This window comes from Argiope bruennichi, chromosome 8, assembly GCF_947563725.1.
Source record: "Argiope bruennichi chromosome 8, qqArgBrue1.1, whole genome shotgun sequence".
NCBI lineage: Eukaryota > Metazoa > Arthropoda > Arachnida > Araneae > Araneidae > Argiope > Argiope bruennichi.
This window is the reverse complement of record NC_079158.1, coordinates 122,880,445-122,900,923: the sequence shown is the minus strand read 5'-3', so window position 1 is coordinate 122,900,923 and position 20,479 is coordinate 122,880,445. Positions and strand designations below refer to the sequence as shown.

Below are 20,479 nucleotides of genomic sequence, written 5' to 3'. Positions count from 1 at the left end.
CAGGTTAAAAACATATTTTTCCAACATTTTACAGAACAGTAATTAATAATGAATTAATATATACAGATATGCATCTAAAAATTATTACTCTGTTAAGAATATTTTTATGTACAAAACAAGTTTTAATAATTTAAAAGCTTAAAAAAAATCAAATTAAGAAATATACATAAATTTCGTTCTCAAATTATAATCAAATTCATATAATGCAAATATAAATGTAACAAGATTTCAATACAGTTTTACTTCGGATATTAACCTTTTAAAGGTCGATGATATGTTTCTTTTAAATTTTCTGTAGGCTGTCTTGAAAATCCATGCACAAAATCAATTTTGCTTAATCCTGTGGCTCGTATAGTATGTGCTCCCCCACTGTTGACCCTTAATCTCCACCGTCCTGGTTCTGGATCTTTTATGTTCACAATACTAATATTTTTATGATTTAAGAGTTCAAAAAGTCCTTTGGACTGATCAATCACTTCTCCTGAAAAAATTGCATCGATAAATGCTGATTATAAGATAAAACATTAAAGAGTAAAGATAACTCATTTAATATATTACTTAATTAAATTTTGATACTCGAATTTAAACTGAGATCAAAATAGCTTTATCAATTTTATTTTATCAATCAATATCATAAATAAGTAAATAACACAAAGAAATTCTTAACAACATAAGAATAATTTACATACTTTTCAAAATATAAAAGTATGTAAGTTATAAGAAAAAAATGATATGGTTAAATTAAAGAGAATATTACAAAACCATTTTTTCACAATGTGCAATGTAGTTTTTTTACTATTAATTATGTAGCATGAATTAAATGAAATTATACAATTCATTTACAACAAATAATCAATATTATTTTAACATAATGATGATGGTTTTTGTGAATAGGATGCAAGTTACTTAATGTATGTTTTTTTAATGACATTATTCAATAATATATAATTCAAAAGAATTTATAATATTTAATAAATACAATAGTCATTAAAAACTAATGATTATGTTAAATAATAATTATAAAGAACTGAAATGAACAACAATATAGTGGAGAAGCTTTGTACAAAAATTAGTACAAATTAGTCAAACTCTCTTAGGAATTTTATTTTTATTAACATTAAATTTTAACATTTATCTTTTATGTAAAATATTTGTGTTATTAATTACAATACTTGTTATATGCTTCATGTCTTCCCAAAATAAATATTTATTAGAAAAACTTATAATCACAAAAAAGATGTTAACTAGACATACTTAGTAGTCAGCAAGTAATTACTTAGCAAATCAATTTGGTAACTAATATTTTAAAAAAAATGAAAATAATAATCTGGTGGGATGGCCAGGTGCATATTTTCTCAATAAAAATTTTCAAATTCAGAATCCGAGATCTTATTTCTTGGGTAGCAGGTGAATAGTAGAAAATAATCTTTTTCCAAATTTTAATTAGATTTTTAGTTAAAAATTAATTAAAATGTTAATATTTTTCTTTAATTGCTTTTATACATATTAATGCACAAAACCCATTTTTATATTACTTCAAAGCTCAAAACAAAAAAAGGTTTTTCAGTGATACTAATTTTATTCTGATGTATTTTTGTATTTAATGCTTTTTTTATGTATTTTGATGTAAATTTATTTTTGATTCTGAAAAATTAATAATTAGATACAAAATTTATTTGTCTATAAATATTTTATAATTGTTTTAAATGCTACATTAAGACTATAAAAAATACAATTTATATGAAAATGCATACAATTTAGTTTTACCCTTTGAGTTTATCACAGTAACAACAGGATTTTCCCCAGACACTGAAACAGTAAATTCTCTTAAGCTGCCATCAACATCAAATTCAAATTCCTTCAAATCCCCAGCCTTTCTATCTACAGCAAACAAATTAACTTTTCTAGCTTGCAGTGATACTCGAACGAAATTGAGAACCTAAATAAATAAAATAAAGATATCAAATGCATACAGGAGACAGAAATCAGCAGATACTATGAACAAATTAATATGAGCAATTTAATATCTAATTAGTATTTATGATTTTTTATTGTATTTGTGCATATCAATTAAAAACACACAGCCAAGTTAAATACATTTAATATATTAAGTATGTTTATGTATATTCTAACATTTTCAATTTCCTCCTCCTATAATACTTTAAAGATAAATCTAAAAATTGTCAAGCACATTTATTATTTGTCTGTTATAAACATAAAAAATAAAGATGATTTATAGAAGGCAACAAAAGAAATGACAAAGCTATATTAAATTATACATCATAATGGCAAAATAATTTATATTATTCAGAGTATGTATGGTTATTTTACTGGACAAAGATCTCAAAATATTGAAGATAATTTAAAACACTTGATATTAATCGAATCAACATTAACAGAACAGAACATTACTTAACAAAATTATTATTTTAGCTTTTTAAGTATGTAAAAAGATTTTCGAAGATGAGAGTAAGAGGTAAATTATGAACTTATAAGTGACAGCATTATCCTTCAAAAGATTTTTTTAATATTATTATTACTTAAAACTTAAATATGAAATGAAAATAAAGACATATGAAATACATAATAATAATAAGAAAAAAGTATTAGCACACTTGAATTGCATAAAATTTATATATAATTTGCTTTCCGTTATAAATTAAATCTAAGAAATTCTTTTTTTTCATTTACATAAATCAATAGCAAAGAAAAATAACCTCATCAACATCTGACTTCATTAAATGAAAGACTTGGCCAGAGCTAGTAGAAGCAATGCGTTCATAAGCTTGATATCCAGGATGAGAATGATTGCCACAATCCCCAGTCATAACAAATACAACCTACAAATTAATAAAATCATTTCTGTAGCTATGCCTTTTCATTAAAAAAAACAAACTTGCATCAGAATTTTTAGAATAAAATTCATTTAGAGTCTGTACAGAAAAAGATAAATTTAACAATTAATTTGTGCAATATGCCAGAATTGCTTAAAATGGAAAAATTTTTATTTCCAAAATAAGACAGATGCTACATTCCTTATTATGCCTTTACCTAAGAGATCAGAGGAATACTAGTGTAAACTATGAAAAAATGTAAATCAAGAAAAAAGTAACAGATGGAATTTACATTAAATTAGAACTTAATTTTAATAAAACAGGACTAACAAAAAGTATTTGAAAGCCAGAAAAATGTTAAAAGACTAAAAAATAAATGCACATCAATTTTGATTAATAATTTAAAAATCTCCAATATATATAAAATTTAACACTAGAAACAAACAAACAAAACAAAAAAACTCATTATCTATGAAACGTAGAAAAATGTAACCTAATTACAATTAGATTACACTATACAGGGTGCCTAGTGATAAACTGCTGCAAAAATTAAGTACTTTTAAGCACCTTAACCCCCAAAATTAAGCACCTTTGTATAAGTATACATATGTAAACTGCATAGTATTTTTTTCTGTTTTATAATAATGCAAAATTTTTATTGAAAAAAATTTTGAAAATTAATTTTAAATGCTTCTTTTTTAAATTGTAATATTTATTTCTGTATTTGCACAACATCTTCTATAGTAAAATTATATCTTTTTGGATTTGATAAAAGCATATAAAATGATCTTAAAAATGAAAACTATTAATTCCCCCTTCTCCTCCCCCCCCAAAAAAAATTAAGTCAATTTTATATGATTAACAATAGAGATCTGTGAGCTTTTTCAACATTTCTTAAAATAAAAAATAAAATATCAGATAGATACATTATTTCTGAAAATGCCGATTAAGATGTAGAAGTTCAGCATCACCACAAATTTTGTATTTGATTTTTATATAAGCAACAACAATTAAGGTCCAACATGGCTGGGGTGGAATGAGTATTAAATAATCATTTTAAGTAGTACTCATTCTATTAAGTAATTTTATTTGCAATCTAAAAACTAAAGCATTCCAATGGCTATCATCATACAACTGGTCAAAATGCCATGAAACTGGTGATAGAACAATGCCATGTTCTAAATAAATTCTTTAAATAATTTTTAATAGAAAATAATAGCAGCGTTCACAAATTATCAGACTAAAAAGAAATTGTCTCATCACCTATTATTTCAAAAGTGCAGTAAAAGTTTTTTTTTTTTTTTAAACGTTTAACGTTTCTAAAATTTAATGCAAGCAAAAATAAGCAAAAATTTTTACTTAAAAAAAATTGCAGAAGAAACGATATATATAGTTTACGAAGAAATAAAAATGCTTTGACAAGTCCTAGTTTTCATAAATAATGAAAACAAATTAAAAAAAACAGCTCTGTAGTTAGAAGTAAAACGTAAATGAATCAGCCAAAGTGTCTCTTCAAAAATTTCTCGCATATTGCCAGGAAATGCCTTGTGTGGCATTGGATAGTAGTTACGGAAAGTTAACACTAGGTGAGAATTAAATATTTTTACTGACTCTATCGTGTGATCGTTGGCAAATGTTTTGGGATTAATCTCTGGCATGCGGTTGAAAGTATTCAAAAAGTGAATTTTGTTCTGGATGCATTCTTCTTAATTGATTAAAACAAAAGTTTTATTCAAAACTACGTTTATATTCACAAAATTACATACCAAATTTTCTATATTGTCACTATATTTTTGCATTATCACGTTTACATATTTCTGGAAGTACAGACGGATAAGTGGCGAACCATTTGTTGGATTTGGATCAAAATTTGAAAGATGTTTATACAATAGATAGTAAATATGTGTACTAAATTTTAAGTATCTAGCTCTCTTCTTTTTGTAGTTATCATGCTAACTTATATTCAAACAGCCGGACAGACAAACATATTTCCTCTAAACGAATGTTGTTGAAAATTTGATCGGAATCTACAAGTTTGGTCTGAAGACCGTATACCAAATTTCATCCATCTAGCTCAAAGTGTTTTTGTGTTATCACAGACAGACATTTTCCAAAATGTGTTTTCGAATTCAAAGAGGTTTGAAACGTGGAGATTCATTAAAATTGAGTTCGAATTTTTTGATGATTGCAATATTTTCTCTAAATTTTGTATAGGAGAAAGTCAAAATGCCAATTGAAGCATTTTTTAAAGCAGTCATTCTTCAAGCCAGAGCGAGACAATATATCAAATTGCTTCAAAATTTAACAAAACTTATTGAATGACGAATTTTATTCAATAAACAAGCTTTACAAATTTTTTTAAAGTTTAAATAAAAGCAAAGAAAGCATTTTCTTTTCTTTTACTACAATTTTAACAGATGCAGAATAATGTGATTCAACGATTCAAAGAAAAACTATCATTTAGAATTTCATTATAATAAAAAATCTTTGTTATAAACTGTGCCCTAAACTAATTTCTCAGGAATTATTTTTAAAAAATTACATTTAACCAAATAAATTTTTTTTATTCAAAAGCTATTATTTTTTAACCTTTAAAACAGCATTAATATAATTTTTATACGAAAATATGCTTTGATGTAACGATGAAAACACGTTAAAATTCTATTTTTTTAAAATTAAACTTCGAATTAAAAGTTTGAGAATTCCGTTCTTAGTGTGCCTCTAATGCCCAAAAAGTAACTTCCCAAATTTCATGCTCCTAACTTCAATGGCTTAATGCTGGGTATTGCTTAGCACAAGAATTTATATATAAAGAGAGATTTTATTGGGAAAAAATTTCTATAAAAGCTATAAAAAGAAGAAAAAAAATCATTATAAAATAATAAAACCTAAATCCTGAAAAAAAAAAATCTAAAAAAACTTTTTAGTCAAAATTTTTTTTAAAGTGCCAGATACAGCAGTTCCTTCTTTTCTTAGTCAAAACAAATTTGCTTAGTCCAAGAAAGAAAAATGTTCAAATGGATGGAGACATTAAAAAAAATGCTGTGAAAGATATCACGATCATTGAAAATTAAAGACTTCCAAGTTAAAATTTCATCATACTAGATTTTAAGCAATTGACTAATGTAAATATGTACCGCAATTAATAATAATTCAATATAGTACAGTTGAATAGCTGTAGTAGGTCATTCAAGCAAAGCATGGCATAGTACGCATTTCGCATTTCCCCTTCTACATAACTATTCCAGTATTTTAATAAATGGCAATGCACATTGTTGAATAAAAAGGAAGGGGGGAAAAAGCCAAAAAAAAAAAAGGAGAGGGGAAGGAGAAGAAAGGGAAAAAAAGAATCATTAAGTGTTATCTTAATATGTGCTAGAACCCCTAAAATACTTCTTAGAATTCTTCCCTTTTGTTGGTTTTCGTTTTTGATACATTACGTAAAGAAGCTTTTATGACCATGATTTTGAATTATCATTTTCAACTTGTGGGGAAACAAAACAAAAAGCTTTATTCACTTACGAGAAAATGAAGTACTTTATAAGGACCTTTTCGGAAAATTAAACACTTTTAAAGTGCTTAAAAATGGTTTTCAAATTTAAGCACTTTTCATGACACTATGCACCCTGCTATATTGCTGGGAATATTAATTTTAAAGCTACAAAAATTGTATAAAATTACAATCTTTTTAAACTTGTTTTTTCAAAAATATTCAATGATATAAACCAATTTATTTGGTTTTGCAGTCAGTTTGATTGCAAACTTTTATTTATTATTACTCTAGTATATTAAAACTTATATGTACAAAAAATAATTAACCCAATATTTTTAGTTAAAAACAGAATACAAAATACATGGACATATATGCAATAATATTAATTAATCAACTCAATTTTTAGAATGTTAATGCCTTAGACTTTAACAAAAGTTAATTGCATCATATATAAGGGAAATTTTTAATTTGGCTACCTTTCAACATATTAATTTATTTCAACATTTCATGCTAATTGTTCAAAATCTCACCAACCATTTATGGAAAAGAAAATATATAGAAACCAATAATTCCTTGCACTTCTCCTTTAAATTATCACTATACAAGTCCATATCAAAGCTACTAAAATTACTATCACAATAATATTTTATTAATATTTCTAAATAATAATACACATATATAGAAAAAAAAAGTTTAATATACTCAAAAAGACAAAATTTTAAAATATCACTATAAATAAAATTAAAAAAAATGTTTTCATATTTAAATTCAAAATACCTGACTCTGTTTCCGTTGGATAAGTTTCAAAACATCATCTAATAAATAATAATCTTTTGACCTAGCATCGGTGAATACATATATATGGGAACTAGGAAGGCTAACTTCAAGAGCTAGTTTTATAGCTCCTATACTCATTTCTGGACAATCTCCACCACCCTGAACATAAAGTTCCTTTAAATGCCTTTGAAATAAATCTGGATCTGATGTTACAGTAACTGGACCAATATCTAAGAAAAAAAAAAAAGAAGAAATATTATTTTAGAATAAAGTAAATTAATATGCATATATAAAATAAAAAAAATTCGTTTAGGGCAATTTGAAAGATTATATAACAGAAAGATAATATTTTAAGAAGAATGTTGTTAATTCTACAAGTCAATAATACAGGCTGCTAAATTAGGAAATATATATATATATATTTGCTGACACTATACTTTATAATGAATTTATTAAATGCTAACCTTTGGTAGCAAATCGCTAATTCACGAAAATGAATTATTGCTAACATTTTGAATAAAATATTTTTTTGCAGCTTGTTCTAAAAGGTTTCCTCTGCAAAATATTTTTAGTTCCAAATTTTTATAAACATTAAATGTGTACTGCTTCAGAAAAAATATATCATGCTGCTTATTGTGCTATGTATCTCCCTAATTTTCAGTCATCAAAAATTTGAATTTTAATATAAAATGTAAGTATTTGACTTAAGCTAATAAAAAATTTTTCTTACTGACAATAAATTTGTTTACTAAAAATAAACAGAAACACTGAATTCAACTTTATGCACACAATCAATTGAAATTTTATGCACACAATAGAATGTTGTTTATAATATATGTAATACACCCCTAGATTATTCATAAAAATTCACTGTTTTCAAAAATTTAGAATAGAGCAATAAGAAGGCAATTTTGAAAAATACAAAAATGCCTTTTTAAAATTCAATTATAGTATAAGAAGGGCCAATTGCATTTAGAAATAGAAGCACTTGGAAAATTTTTAAGCACTGCTTATTTAAGAAGTTAAAATTTAATTAGAAACACAATTTTTTAAAAAAAATTTATTTAAAATATACTTTAAATAAAAACCAACTCATTATGAAAAATAAGACATATCTTCACCATTAACAAAGGCAAATTAATCCAGAATGAAATATCAATAGTAGCAGTTGATATTATTTAAGTTTCAGTACAAAAGTAAAATATATTGTTGTAAGATAAATTTAAAAATTAATCTAAAAAAAGGCAAAACATATTATGTCAACTAAATTGTATCATTTGAAAGAAAAAATTTTCAATTTTAAAGAGGCGGACTTTTTTTTTTTTTTTCACTTTAATATTTTTAATATTGAAAGTAGAAAAACGTCTTTCAAAATTCAACTTTTTATTTAATTAATTTTTTAATATGTAATTCAGAGTCATTTCTAATTATAAAAATCACTCTGAATTGCAAATTTCTATTCAAAAATGTATATATATGCCTAAATAATATAAAACTGGATTTAATGGTATTCCTAGAGTAGCAATATACATACATTCTCCTTTATTATTAATAAAAAAAAAAGATATCAAGAGAACAGAGAAAATTGTAATAAATCAGGAAGTTAGAAAGAAACAAATGGTAGTTAATCTGAATTATTTATAGATGATAGAAGAAAGTGATATACTAAACTGAACATATATATACTATTTTCTCATCAAGCCAAATAGTTTAAAATTAATTCAAACAGAATATACATAATATCATGGTATTTGCATGTCTCAATTATTTCTCTATATTTACCTCTTAATAAAAAAGTATACTTCTATATTTCAAAGCAAGCATGTATATTTTCATAAAAATAAAAAAAAATAATTGAATTACATAACTTAGAAAAAATCAAATATGGAGTAATTTTTTAATAGAATAGCAAAAAATTATATATTTCATTTTGATATATAATGTAATAAGTTTGGAAGTTAATAACATGCCCTATTTGTTCAAAAGATTTATAAGTTTCTATCATTTCGAGTAATTACTTTTATTACGACACGAGTAATTACTTTTATCTTGTGGTTTTGTTACTCGGCTGTGAACCACAAGGTCCCAGGTTCCATTCATGCCAATTCAATATCCCCAGTTTTAATGATTAAAAATAAATAACAAACAGATAAATGCACTTATTATTCATTAACTATCACACAGATATAATAAAATAACTAAGGAAATAATCTGAAAAATTGCAAGCAACTCTGGGGACTATAAAAATAAATAAGTGCTCTAATTTTTTTATAGAACAAAACACAGTTATTTATATATAAAAAAATTTTCAATAATTTATTCAAACCCAATACATGGAGATAAATTAGAACTTATTTTCATTTCAGTATTTTTAATGAAGCACTGAGAAATATATATAATAAATTTTGTCTTTGTTTGTTTCAACCATTAAACAAACATCCTTTGTCACCTTACAAGATGAATAAGAAAAGCTTAATTTAATCATAATTTTTATGGAAAAAATGTGAAGTAGAAATTAGGTAATGCAATTTAATTTCAAATAACCTATTTGTTATGCATTTCAACAACTCAACATCACACTGCCTGAGAAAAAGGGAATTAAACTAGTTTAAGGGGGAATGAAACTAGAAAGGAATTAAACAAGAAGGGAAGAAAGCTGTAGTTTTGTTTGAGTGCAAAATAAGCCAACTACATTTTCAGCCTGATAGGCAATATATCAACCATATTCTTATTTTGACAGATAATACTTTTAAGTTTGATATGGAAAATGGATTTCATATCAATTTGTCCATTTGTAATACATAAATGTAAGTTTTAAAGAAATATATATATATATATACACCTTTTAACTTCTTTAAAACCTATCTTTTTTTAAAAACAGATCTACCAATATATTTTAAGTTATTACACAAATTTTTCTATCACTGTAAAAGTACTTGATGAATTTAAAATGTAGTTACATATAATAAAATACAATGATAAAATAATGCTTTAAAATAATCTCTAAAATAAATTTACAAATGCATGCTAAATTATTTATTTAAGCAGTATATATAATTTTAGATCAAATATAAAACATGTCATAGTCTGAGTGAGAATTTCATGATAATTGCAAAATAAACTGAAATCAAATGATAATATATTGTACTTGTTAGCAGGAAAATAACAATTTCTAAAATAATTGAGAAGCTATATTTTTCAAATTTTGTATTATATCATTCAGAATAATTCTCAAAAGGTATCATAATAATAATTCATCATAATCAGGCAATAATTTATAATACCCACATATCAAATTATACCTTTATGCAGATTTAATGATTGTATTAATAGCTATTATTGTATTTGGGCAAACTATTTGAAAAGTTCATGGGAAAAGTGGGTTTACACATTTGTTTAAACTTATTTTAATAATATATCATCTCAAAAAGATAACTTTTAATTGATCACTGTAATTGTTAAATGACAAATAAAATTTTTACATATCTTCTATCATTGAAAAATTTGGAAAGTTCAGATAAAAATTGCAGTAATAAATCAATTTGGATTCTTGGAAACAAATCCATATTTCTTAACTTTATATGAAGAAATTTATTAATCAATAATTTGTTCTAATTTAATTATTATTTTGCATTTCAAAATTAGTTATATATATTTTTTTTAAGTTTGAAAAACCAAGGATGAAAAATAATAATGAATAAATATCTTATAATGATTTATGATGTTTAAGCTCATATATATAAATTTTCATTTGGATTAGACTTCCGATTTCTTTTCAAAATTTCATATATTTTAAATGGTAACATATTAGACCGAATTCCCTACTTTGCTAGTCATTTAAAGATAAATTTTTTAAACATGTCTAGTCTATAATGAAAATTGCAATGGAAATTTAAAAAATTACATATGATTTAAAAATAAGATTTGTTTTTCTTAAATAATCAAATGAAATTCTTTGGTGATAGTTTGTGTTTTTTTTAACATAATATTTTTAATTTAAATATGAATATATTTGCTATTGATACATGAATTCTTATAAATCAAGCATAACTTTATAAATATCATCTTTTATTTATCAAATGACTTAGGAAACAATTTATTTTTTTTAAAAAAGAAATACTCTGAATGTTTCAGTTTTCTTATGAATAAAAATTATTTTTAAAAATATGTAATAAATAATGAAACAAACAAGAGGGTATAGTTTCATAAAATTTCCCCGAAGCTTTCTTTTATACTTTCTAATAAATTTTCTAGTGTATTAACTACACACTATTGGAAAGCAATGGTTATAAAAAGCTTAACAACATGCAATCTTAGACACTTTTTTTTTGTGATAAATCACCGAGATGTGCCTAATACACAATCATCAGAAAATAGAATATATATTTTGGCCTTTTTTTCATATCAATTGGAACAGAAATTTAACTTAAAACTACAATTAAAATCTCAAGATCACATACTAAATTTCACATATTTAAGTCATTACATTTTAAAGTTACTGCAGCTATAAAATTTTAAAAGTACATATGATAGTCAATCCTTTGATAAATGTAGTTCAAATTTGATATACATCTACGTTTTAGATGCTATAACTCTAAACCAAATATCATTTATTCAAGTTATTACTTTTTGATAATATCGACTCATATGGATGCAAAAGGAAAGATTGACAGTTGATAAATCCTCTGAAATAAAAGGAAAATGCTAAATAATGCTTAAATTATATTTTAAAAATAATAACATTTGTGATAATTTTATAGGAAATATTAATAAATGTCATATCAACAAATAGAAAAAAAAATATAAAAACTATTTATGCATTAATTAATTAATTTTTTTTTGCAAATCAATTTTTAAGACAATAAATATTACACAAAGCAAAATTTTTACAAGCATATCTGTACATTTAATTTGGACAGAAATTAATATCAAATGGTCTATAAATGCTAAGCTTTAACTAATTCTTTAAAACCATGTCTGGCATACTATACTAAATTATTTTATTTAAAATGTTTTGTCATTAATCATCATGATTGGGAGAGAAGTGACATCATAAGAAAAGGAATCTATTCTAAAACAAAACGAGAAAAGTGTTAAGATCATAAGGAATTTGCAAATCAAAATGATTAAAATTACATGAATAATTTTTGTGGAACAGAGACAAAATTTGGTTTAAAAAGTAGCTAAAGATAAAAAAATTATAAGAAAACTTCTCGAAACGAAATATGGTTGCCGTTATTAAAATGGAATTTTCATTTGTTAAATGTATAAATTCAGTACGGATTTGTAATGAACATAAGAGATCATTACCATCATATCTTTAACAAACCAAACTGCATCCATTCACATCACTACTTTCCAATTAAAGCGATTTACTTGTTTCCTGTAAGGCGCATACACAACGAGAATTTTATTTAAAATTTGCAAATAATGTAGATTCTGTTATATTGGATGAATAATTAAGATTAAAAACATCCTAAATAAAACAAATTCCTATCTCAGAAAGACTGACAATTTATTAATAATTATACATATTCCATTTACAAAATAACCAATTTTAAAATAATATATGTGAAACCGAAACCTAAGCTTAAATAAAGCGCCATTACTTTCAGTTGAAACCAAACCATTAGTTACGGTTAAAAGTACATCAGTTTTCCAGTCTTGTAAAAAAAAAAGGTTTTAACATTTAGTTGGACTTCTGAAGTTGGAGATTTCCAAATTTTTACAAATGCGTTAGAAAGAAAACGTTGCTCTTTCTGAAACAAATACCTGCTGGACGTATTTAAATCAAATCTAACTTATGCCAGTAAAAGGTTTAAAAAAAATGTTTGAAAACACACACATACTTTTTTTGGTAATTTTATGAAAGAAAATAATAATAATTAAAAAAAGTACAAAGCAAAAATTTTAATTGCAAAATAAAACGCTGAAATGGCTTAACTTTATACTTTTGTATTCTCTAACAGCGAATTTAACACCAGCTTTTTCCATTGCAGTAGCATTTGATATATGCGCCAAATTCATCAATACTATGAGATAAATTATTTTTCATAAAAAAATAGAGTATAAAGTTGTTGTATTTATGCATCTATTGAAAGAAACTTATCATGGAAGTTAAAAATTGGGGTTGAAAAATTTACAAATAATTGAATTACTTTTCATTGAAGCACAGAAAAATAAAATTTTACTTCTTTAAAACTTAACCTTTATTATGAAAAAAAAAAAAAATGATTTTACGTACCCCCCCCCCCCCTGTTTCATAACTAAATATTTACATGGGGCCATACACGATCAACACAAACGTATCAGAAATGGAGTAATGATTAGGGTTTCGGACTCCAGTATCCGTACATTGTTCTCGTGTTCGATTCCGCGTTTGCAGTTCACTTAAATTTTGCTTATAACTTTAAACGAGGGATAGGATAGGATTTTATTTCCGATAAAAAAAAACTACCGAGTGAAGTTCGGTTTTCCAGATATTATATTATAATTAAAACAGAAATTATTTTGCATTTCACTTAATAATTTTTATATAACATACTCAATAGAACCATAATATCATAAAATATTTGGAATCATACGGAATATTAGCATGGATATCAAGACATATTGAATGCTGCATCAACAGTATTGTAAAATATGAGGCTATATGATAAAATGTTCTAGCAAAAAATTTATTTATGAAGGTTAAAATGTAAAATTTAAAATGCGTTTTATGAAAAAAAATATAAAGGAAGAAAGAAGAAATATTTGAAAATCGTATTACATATTAAAAACATATATTTAATGAATTATGTAGTTTGTCAGATAATTATTTAATAAAACTTCCATTATCCAATAAAAAATAATTCGTCATTCATTCGTTCAACAAGAAAGTAAAACAGCAAGCTAAAAAGCAATAGTATAGAAGTGTATATAAAAATGATCGAATTTTATAAAACTTAAACCATTGTTCACTTTTGAAGCTGGCATTAATTACCACAATGCCTAAACTCGTTATTAAAAAGATATTTAAAAAGAAACTTTATGTTATTTCTCTATGGAAACAGTATGCTTTATAAGAAAAAATAAACTAAATCTTCAATCTTGATCATCAACAAAGGTAGGAAAAAAAATAAAAAAAAGTAATAAAAAAGATTTGGCAAACGAATAAAATTTAATAAAAAATATTAATAAAAACCACAAAAACAATTCAGGTGCCATTTATAACAGCAGTGCAATATATTTCAAAACATTGTTAATAGTTAACTAAATTTATACTAAAAATTCGAGGCGACTGAATTGGTATTATTAGAAATATAATTTTTAAATTTTAAAACTATGTAAAAAAAATTTTTTTTGTGTGTGTCAGTATACATCGGAAGTTATCACGAAACATTGTCCGAAAAGCTTAATTTTTAGTTAATAAGAAGCTCCCAAAAATCGCACTGAGGTTCACATTTCCACTCTCCAAAATGTATATGAACCAAGTTTGTTTGCTATAGGTCAAACGGCCTGGCCTGTGGATCTCCAGTGTATACACATACTGTTATTAATAGTAGGAATGTTGAGATGGTTTTTTTTATTTAAAGTGTTCTTAAAAAAATCGATATATATACAATTAAGTTTTATCTTTCTAAGTAAGCAATGAAAATTTTTTTAAGTGCTTCGCTTCTTAAAGAATGCTGCTCTTTTCTGTAATTTAATTGGATGCATGAAAAAATTTAACTCATTATTAACATGGAAAAATATTTCTTATTAAAATACATCAATTTTTTTTTTTTTTTTTTTTTTTGTTCAACTAGAGAAATTTTTATTGAATAATCATCTGAGATTTTACTTAAACTGTGAAACATGTTTAGCATACACAAAATTTCCAAACTTGTGTCTTTAATTACTTTTAGATGAAATAAAGATTATAAAAGGAAATATGTGTGCTTTATAAAGTTTGCAAATATTAAAAATATTTTTCTTAATGTTCAAATATTGCAAAATGGAACCCTAATTAAAGAATAGATTCCGCTAAAATTAAGCTTTTAAAAAATTGCAATAGATACTTTGTTTTTGTCTAACATAAGGTATTGTTCAGACATCCTATTTTATCCGGCAAATCAAATCTTTTAAATAATAGCAATGCTAATTCTATAAAAAAAGAAAAATTGCTTTAAAAAAATCAGAAATCAATAATTGATGTAAAAGTTTTTTTTTTTCAATACTTATTCCCTTCAACGGTAATTCTATTTAGTCTTTTGGCTTATAAGATATTATTATTCTATTTAGTCTTTTGACTCATAATATATTGTTAATTTAAAAATATCGTCATTTAAAAAATATATATTTTTTTTGCAATTTTAAGAGCTAATAAGCATCCTGAAATTCTCTGCTTTTGGAATGATTTTTGATTGGATTATTTTTGTGTGTGTATTTTCAATCCTTAGAGCTTATTTTTTTTGAAAATGTTTATTTTTATTTTGAAATTTATATTGCTATATAACAGAACTCAGTTTCATTTATTAAATTCTATTCAAATGGTTCTTTGAGACAAATTTTAAAGGAATCTGAAAATGTATCAGCTTTGTTGAACAAAGCAATCAAGTTTCTTTTCATTTTAGTAATAATGTGAGCAAATTTCTGAATGATCCGAATTTGCTTTTAATCTTCGATTTATTTTAAAGCATACTTTGCAGATTACTTTTTCTGAAGACTTTTGTACATAATCTCAAGGCCACTAAAATTTCTAAATTGTTAAGAAAGGGAGACATAAAATGATTTATAATGGATTATAGCAAATTAAGAACAATGGGGAAAAAAGATAACACGCTTCAATTATATTAATAAACTATTTAAATCTTGCAATGTTTTTATTATTATTATTTTATAGTATTTCAGTAATTAATTATCATTTTTTAAATTTTAATTACTCGTTGAATATAATATATATTTATTTGACAGATAAAAATCTAAGTAATTTTGTGAAGAAAAATCCTTTCTTGATATAATGAATAATAAGCTGTTTCGTAATGTTTAATATAAATATTTAGGTATGAAAATTACAGATATAAATTTCATAAATTCATTTATTGATTTAAAAATATAATAATTATTAACGAAGATCAATTAAAGTAATTAAATCGGTAATTAAAACAAAACAATAGAGAAACCATAAAATGAAATTATTGTTAAAGGAAATAGTTATTATGAATCAAAATATGAGAAATTAATTTAAAACATTAAATCTTAGCTGTCGAAATTTAGAAATTTATATCTGGGATTTCTTTAGAGGGCTTTCAAGAGCTTTAGCGCCAGGGGCCCCCACATATTTGATCTGCCTCCGAGTTTTATATAATTAGGTTCAAAATTCTGCTGGTTATAAGTAAAAAAAAAAAAAAAAAAAGAACAATTAAAAAAATTGTTATATTTCCCGAATACACTTTCTATTTTTAAAAAAAATATATATAATAGTATTTCTCACGGCAATTAAAACCATTGATAGGAGGCATTTTCATATTTCTGTGAAAGGGGGTGTATCCAAACCCTTTTCTTCATCATTTTCTAGTCATTTGTTTAAATTACTTTGACAGAATCTGAAAGTGCCCGGGTACTTTAGATCACATAATGCATAATAAAACTTAGCTTTTTTTTTTTTTTTTAAACAATGATAATCTTTATCACTACAAAATATAAAACGATATCTTCAAGAAACATTTTTAAAAATATTCTAAATGCTGTGCAATAGGTTTGAATGGCATTAAGATATTGTAAAAATATTGTCGGGAATTTCGTATTAATAATAAAATGTACGAGGTAGGCAACTGTCTGGAATCACACAACCTTTTAGGTTAATCTAATTTTTGTTTTCATTTTATATGTAATAATTGCTTTCATTTTATATATGAAAACATATTGTTGTTGTTATTGATGTTGTTTATAATGGCACTTGTCATGGACAAGCTCGCTGACGAAGTCAGAGATTTTAAGCCAAGGGAGCATCTATTGTTTTAGCAGCGCCAACTAGGGCCAAGAATACGCCTTAGCTACTCACACATCTCATTCGCTTGCATAACCCCTTTTTACAGGGTCGCTTGCATAACCCCTTTTTACATTCACACATCTCACAGATAGAACGGAGGAAGAACAACCATGCCCGTACCGGGACTCGAACCCAGGAAGCCCAGAACACGGGGAAGACGCGCTACTCCTATGCCAGGAAGCCGGCATGAAAACATATTCTAGCACGTATTCAAATTAAAAACGAAGTATTAATATTAAATTTCAGAACTTAATTCTTAGTAATTTCTTTTCAAGTCTCTAAAGTTGATTACAAAGGTTGTGGTCTAAATTATTGCTATTGAGAAATTTTACATTTAGAATATTTTTTAAATTTTTGCAATTTTTTTTATTATCTTGCTCAAAATTGTTTTTTAAGTGTGAACGCCAGGAGCGGAAACAAACGCAGTTGAGGATAACATGCAATGAAAGGTTTTGTGGCCTAAATTCTTGCTATTGAGAAATTTTACATTTAGAATATTTTTTAAATTTTTGCATTTTTTTTATTATCTTGTTCAAAATTGTTTTAAAAATTATTTTTCAAGCGTGAAAGCCAGGAGCGGAAACAAAAGCAGTATGTCATATTATTTTGTTTAATTCTTATATAAAATTTCAAATTATTAAAATTTTTCAGTTAAAAACCTGTAAAAAAAACGAATTAAAATTTGAGTTCTAGATATGAAATATAAGTTTGAATTCTTCATTATTCTTATAGGTGTTTGATGAGACCTGATTATTCTAGACGAAAACGGGATTTTTTTCTGAATTTTGACATCTGAAAAAGACATCCTTTATACTGACACAGTTACTCCAGAAATGGTGTCTGAAGAATCACAAATTCTCATAACAAGCTTTCTTTTATATTCTAAATCAATATTTATAATATCCTTCAAAACAATTGGGCTCAGATGTCTTTTATTTTTATTTTCTAAAACTTTTAAAGAGTTTGCATCCAAAATTCAATAAGATTTATTTCTATTTAAAAAAAATAATTTTCCATATTTGAAAACATTTTTTATATATGTATTTGTTATATATTATATAAACTTATAAATTTTTTAAATATATATGAACACATTTTTTTTTAGTTCCAATAGATTTTTCAAGTTCCTGTCTTATAATAAATAATGCGCAAAAAATATGTATATGTAGTGCTGAATTTCAGTGCTCGAAGTAAATATTTGAATTTTTAAAAAATTTATTCAAGGATTCAATTAAGTATTTAACTTTTTAATGCTTTATGATATAAAAATACGTTTTTGAAAGTTATCAAAGATTCTGCAGAGATTCATACAATTGAGATTAATTCTTTCAGATATCAGATACTTGAAATAGAATAAGTGGAAAAAATTTCTATGATATTTTCTTTCAAGAAACTAATATTAGAAGAAAGCTTAGTTTGAAAAGGCAAAGTATTGCAATTCTGAAAGCTCAATGAAAAGACAAAGCCCAATCTAAACTACGTTTTGAAAATTAACTTTAAAACTAAAACTATTCACACTTGGTATTCAGACACTAGTATTCTTTCTAATCATTTTTCGACTGAAATGCTCGAATTCCAAAAAAATTATTATAGAAAATGATATAGTATGCAATCCTATAGAAGACAGCAAGACTTTGAGGACACTAAATCCTCGCCTCCCCGGTTTAAGCATAATTTTACCATTTATAAATGCCAATGATAATTATAACAAGCGATCATGGTTGTGGTAAAGCAGAAGTTTTTATATCTGTGCCTAGTACCACACGGATGAACGTGGCCAATTTTTCTCCCATTAGCGAATTCTTTCTTAGTTTTTATATTTTTTTTCTCTGTATGTTATTTTCAAAAAAGGTATCAAGACTTTTTAGAGTCTAAATCCCCCCCCCCCTATTTTAAACATAGTTTTACCATTTATAAATACCACCGATTATTATAACAAACGATCATGGTCGTGGTAAAGCAGAAGTTTCTGGGTCTCTGTCTATTAAGACAGTATCATACGAATGAACGTGACCAAATTTTCTCCCATCAGCGAATTCTTTCTTAGTTTCATGTTTTTTTTTCTCTGTAAGTTATTTTCAGAAAAAGTATAAAGATTTTTTTTAGAGTCTAAATCTTCTCCCTCCGTTTTAAGCATAATTTTACCATTTATAAATGCCAATAATAATTAACAAACTTAATTAGCGAACACGGCCCCGGTAGAGCAGAAGTGTCAGGATCTCTGTCAATTTAGGCAGTATCACATGGACGAACGCGGTCTTTTTTTTTTTTTCCTTCTGACATTAATGAACGCTTTTCTAGTTTTTATGCCGACAGGGCATCTTAAATTTGAGAATCCTGAACTAAAACTAAGAAACTCGTAACTAAGAAATTGAATATTTATTTGGTGCAATAAAATTACTTTACTAATGATAAGGCAATTGAGAAGGAAAAAATATCTCCTTTTCCCTGATTAACGCTTTAGAATTTTGCTATTATCTTTTGAAATTGGATTTGGCAAAGCAGTTTCCACCAACCCTGATAGCATACATGATATATTTTTAACGGTAGCATTATAAACAAAGTTTTTTCTCAATTCTATTCTATATATTTATTCTATATAAAAATACAGAAATTATCTAATATTTAGATTCATATAATAAAACATGTAAACGAACTTTGTATGTTATTTAACACTTTAATATTTGTTTTATTGATATAAAATATGCATTTAAATGTAGGTATAAGAGTTATTATTCAAGTTAACAGATTTTATATATTTAGATAATATAAAATACAAATTAATGTAACAATGCATTTTACAATCATTTAGTGATTTATGTAATATATATGTTCATCTAAATATTTTACAGTATTTCTTTAGGAAGAACTCAGCAATAATTTGATCAATAATTCCTATGTCGTAATTGATAAAACATTTAAAACATTCAACCTAACTTATTCTAATGATGATCATATTTCTTTATGCTGTTGAAATCCCTGTCATTGTTCTAATCACATTTTTATTTTTAATTCATTTAAAATTATAATTGAATCATTTTTTTGGTTCAGAATTAAAACAAATAAGAATAGTAAATTCTTATGATTCGTGTCAAATTTTGGTTAGAGACGCCCTTGAATTACAACCTAATTAATTCATTTATAAGACGCATGATTCTGAGAAATTAGTTTTAACTGCTTCAGCTGTACTCTAATAAATTTCACAATTATATTTCAAACAATCATATTTCCTGTTTTTCATAAAGCTAGTCTATGATTTATTTTGGAAACTACAGAACTTGAAATAAATATTTCTAAATGAAATTTAGTAGGCTTATATTTAAATAAGTAATATATTTTGAAGAATCAAATACTTTTTAATAT

General features: G+C 24.9%; 1 protein-coding gene across 2 annotated transcripts in view; it reads right to left on the bottom strand.

The window, feature by feature from the left end:
- Positions 1–20,479, bottom strand: part of LOC129981611 (hemicentin-1-like) — a 108,762-nt gene that overhangs the window by 84,163 nt on the left and 4,120 nt on the right. For both annotated transcript variants that reach the window (XM_056092523.1, XM_056092522.1), the window contains exons 2-5: positions 7,105–7,334; positions 2,718–2,840; positions 1,768–1,939; positions 257–481 (exon numbers count right to left, since the gene is read on the bottom strand). In XM_056092523.1, coding sequence (XP_055948498.1) covers positions 257–481; positions 1,768–1,939; positions 2,718–2,840; positions 7,105–7,334 — 750 coding nt within the window. The remainder of the gene's footprint in view (positions 1–256; positions 482–1,767; positions 1,940–2,717; positions 2,841–7,104; positions 7,335–20,479) is intronic.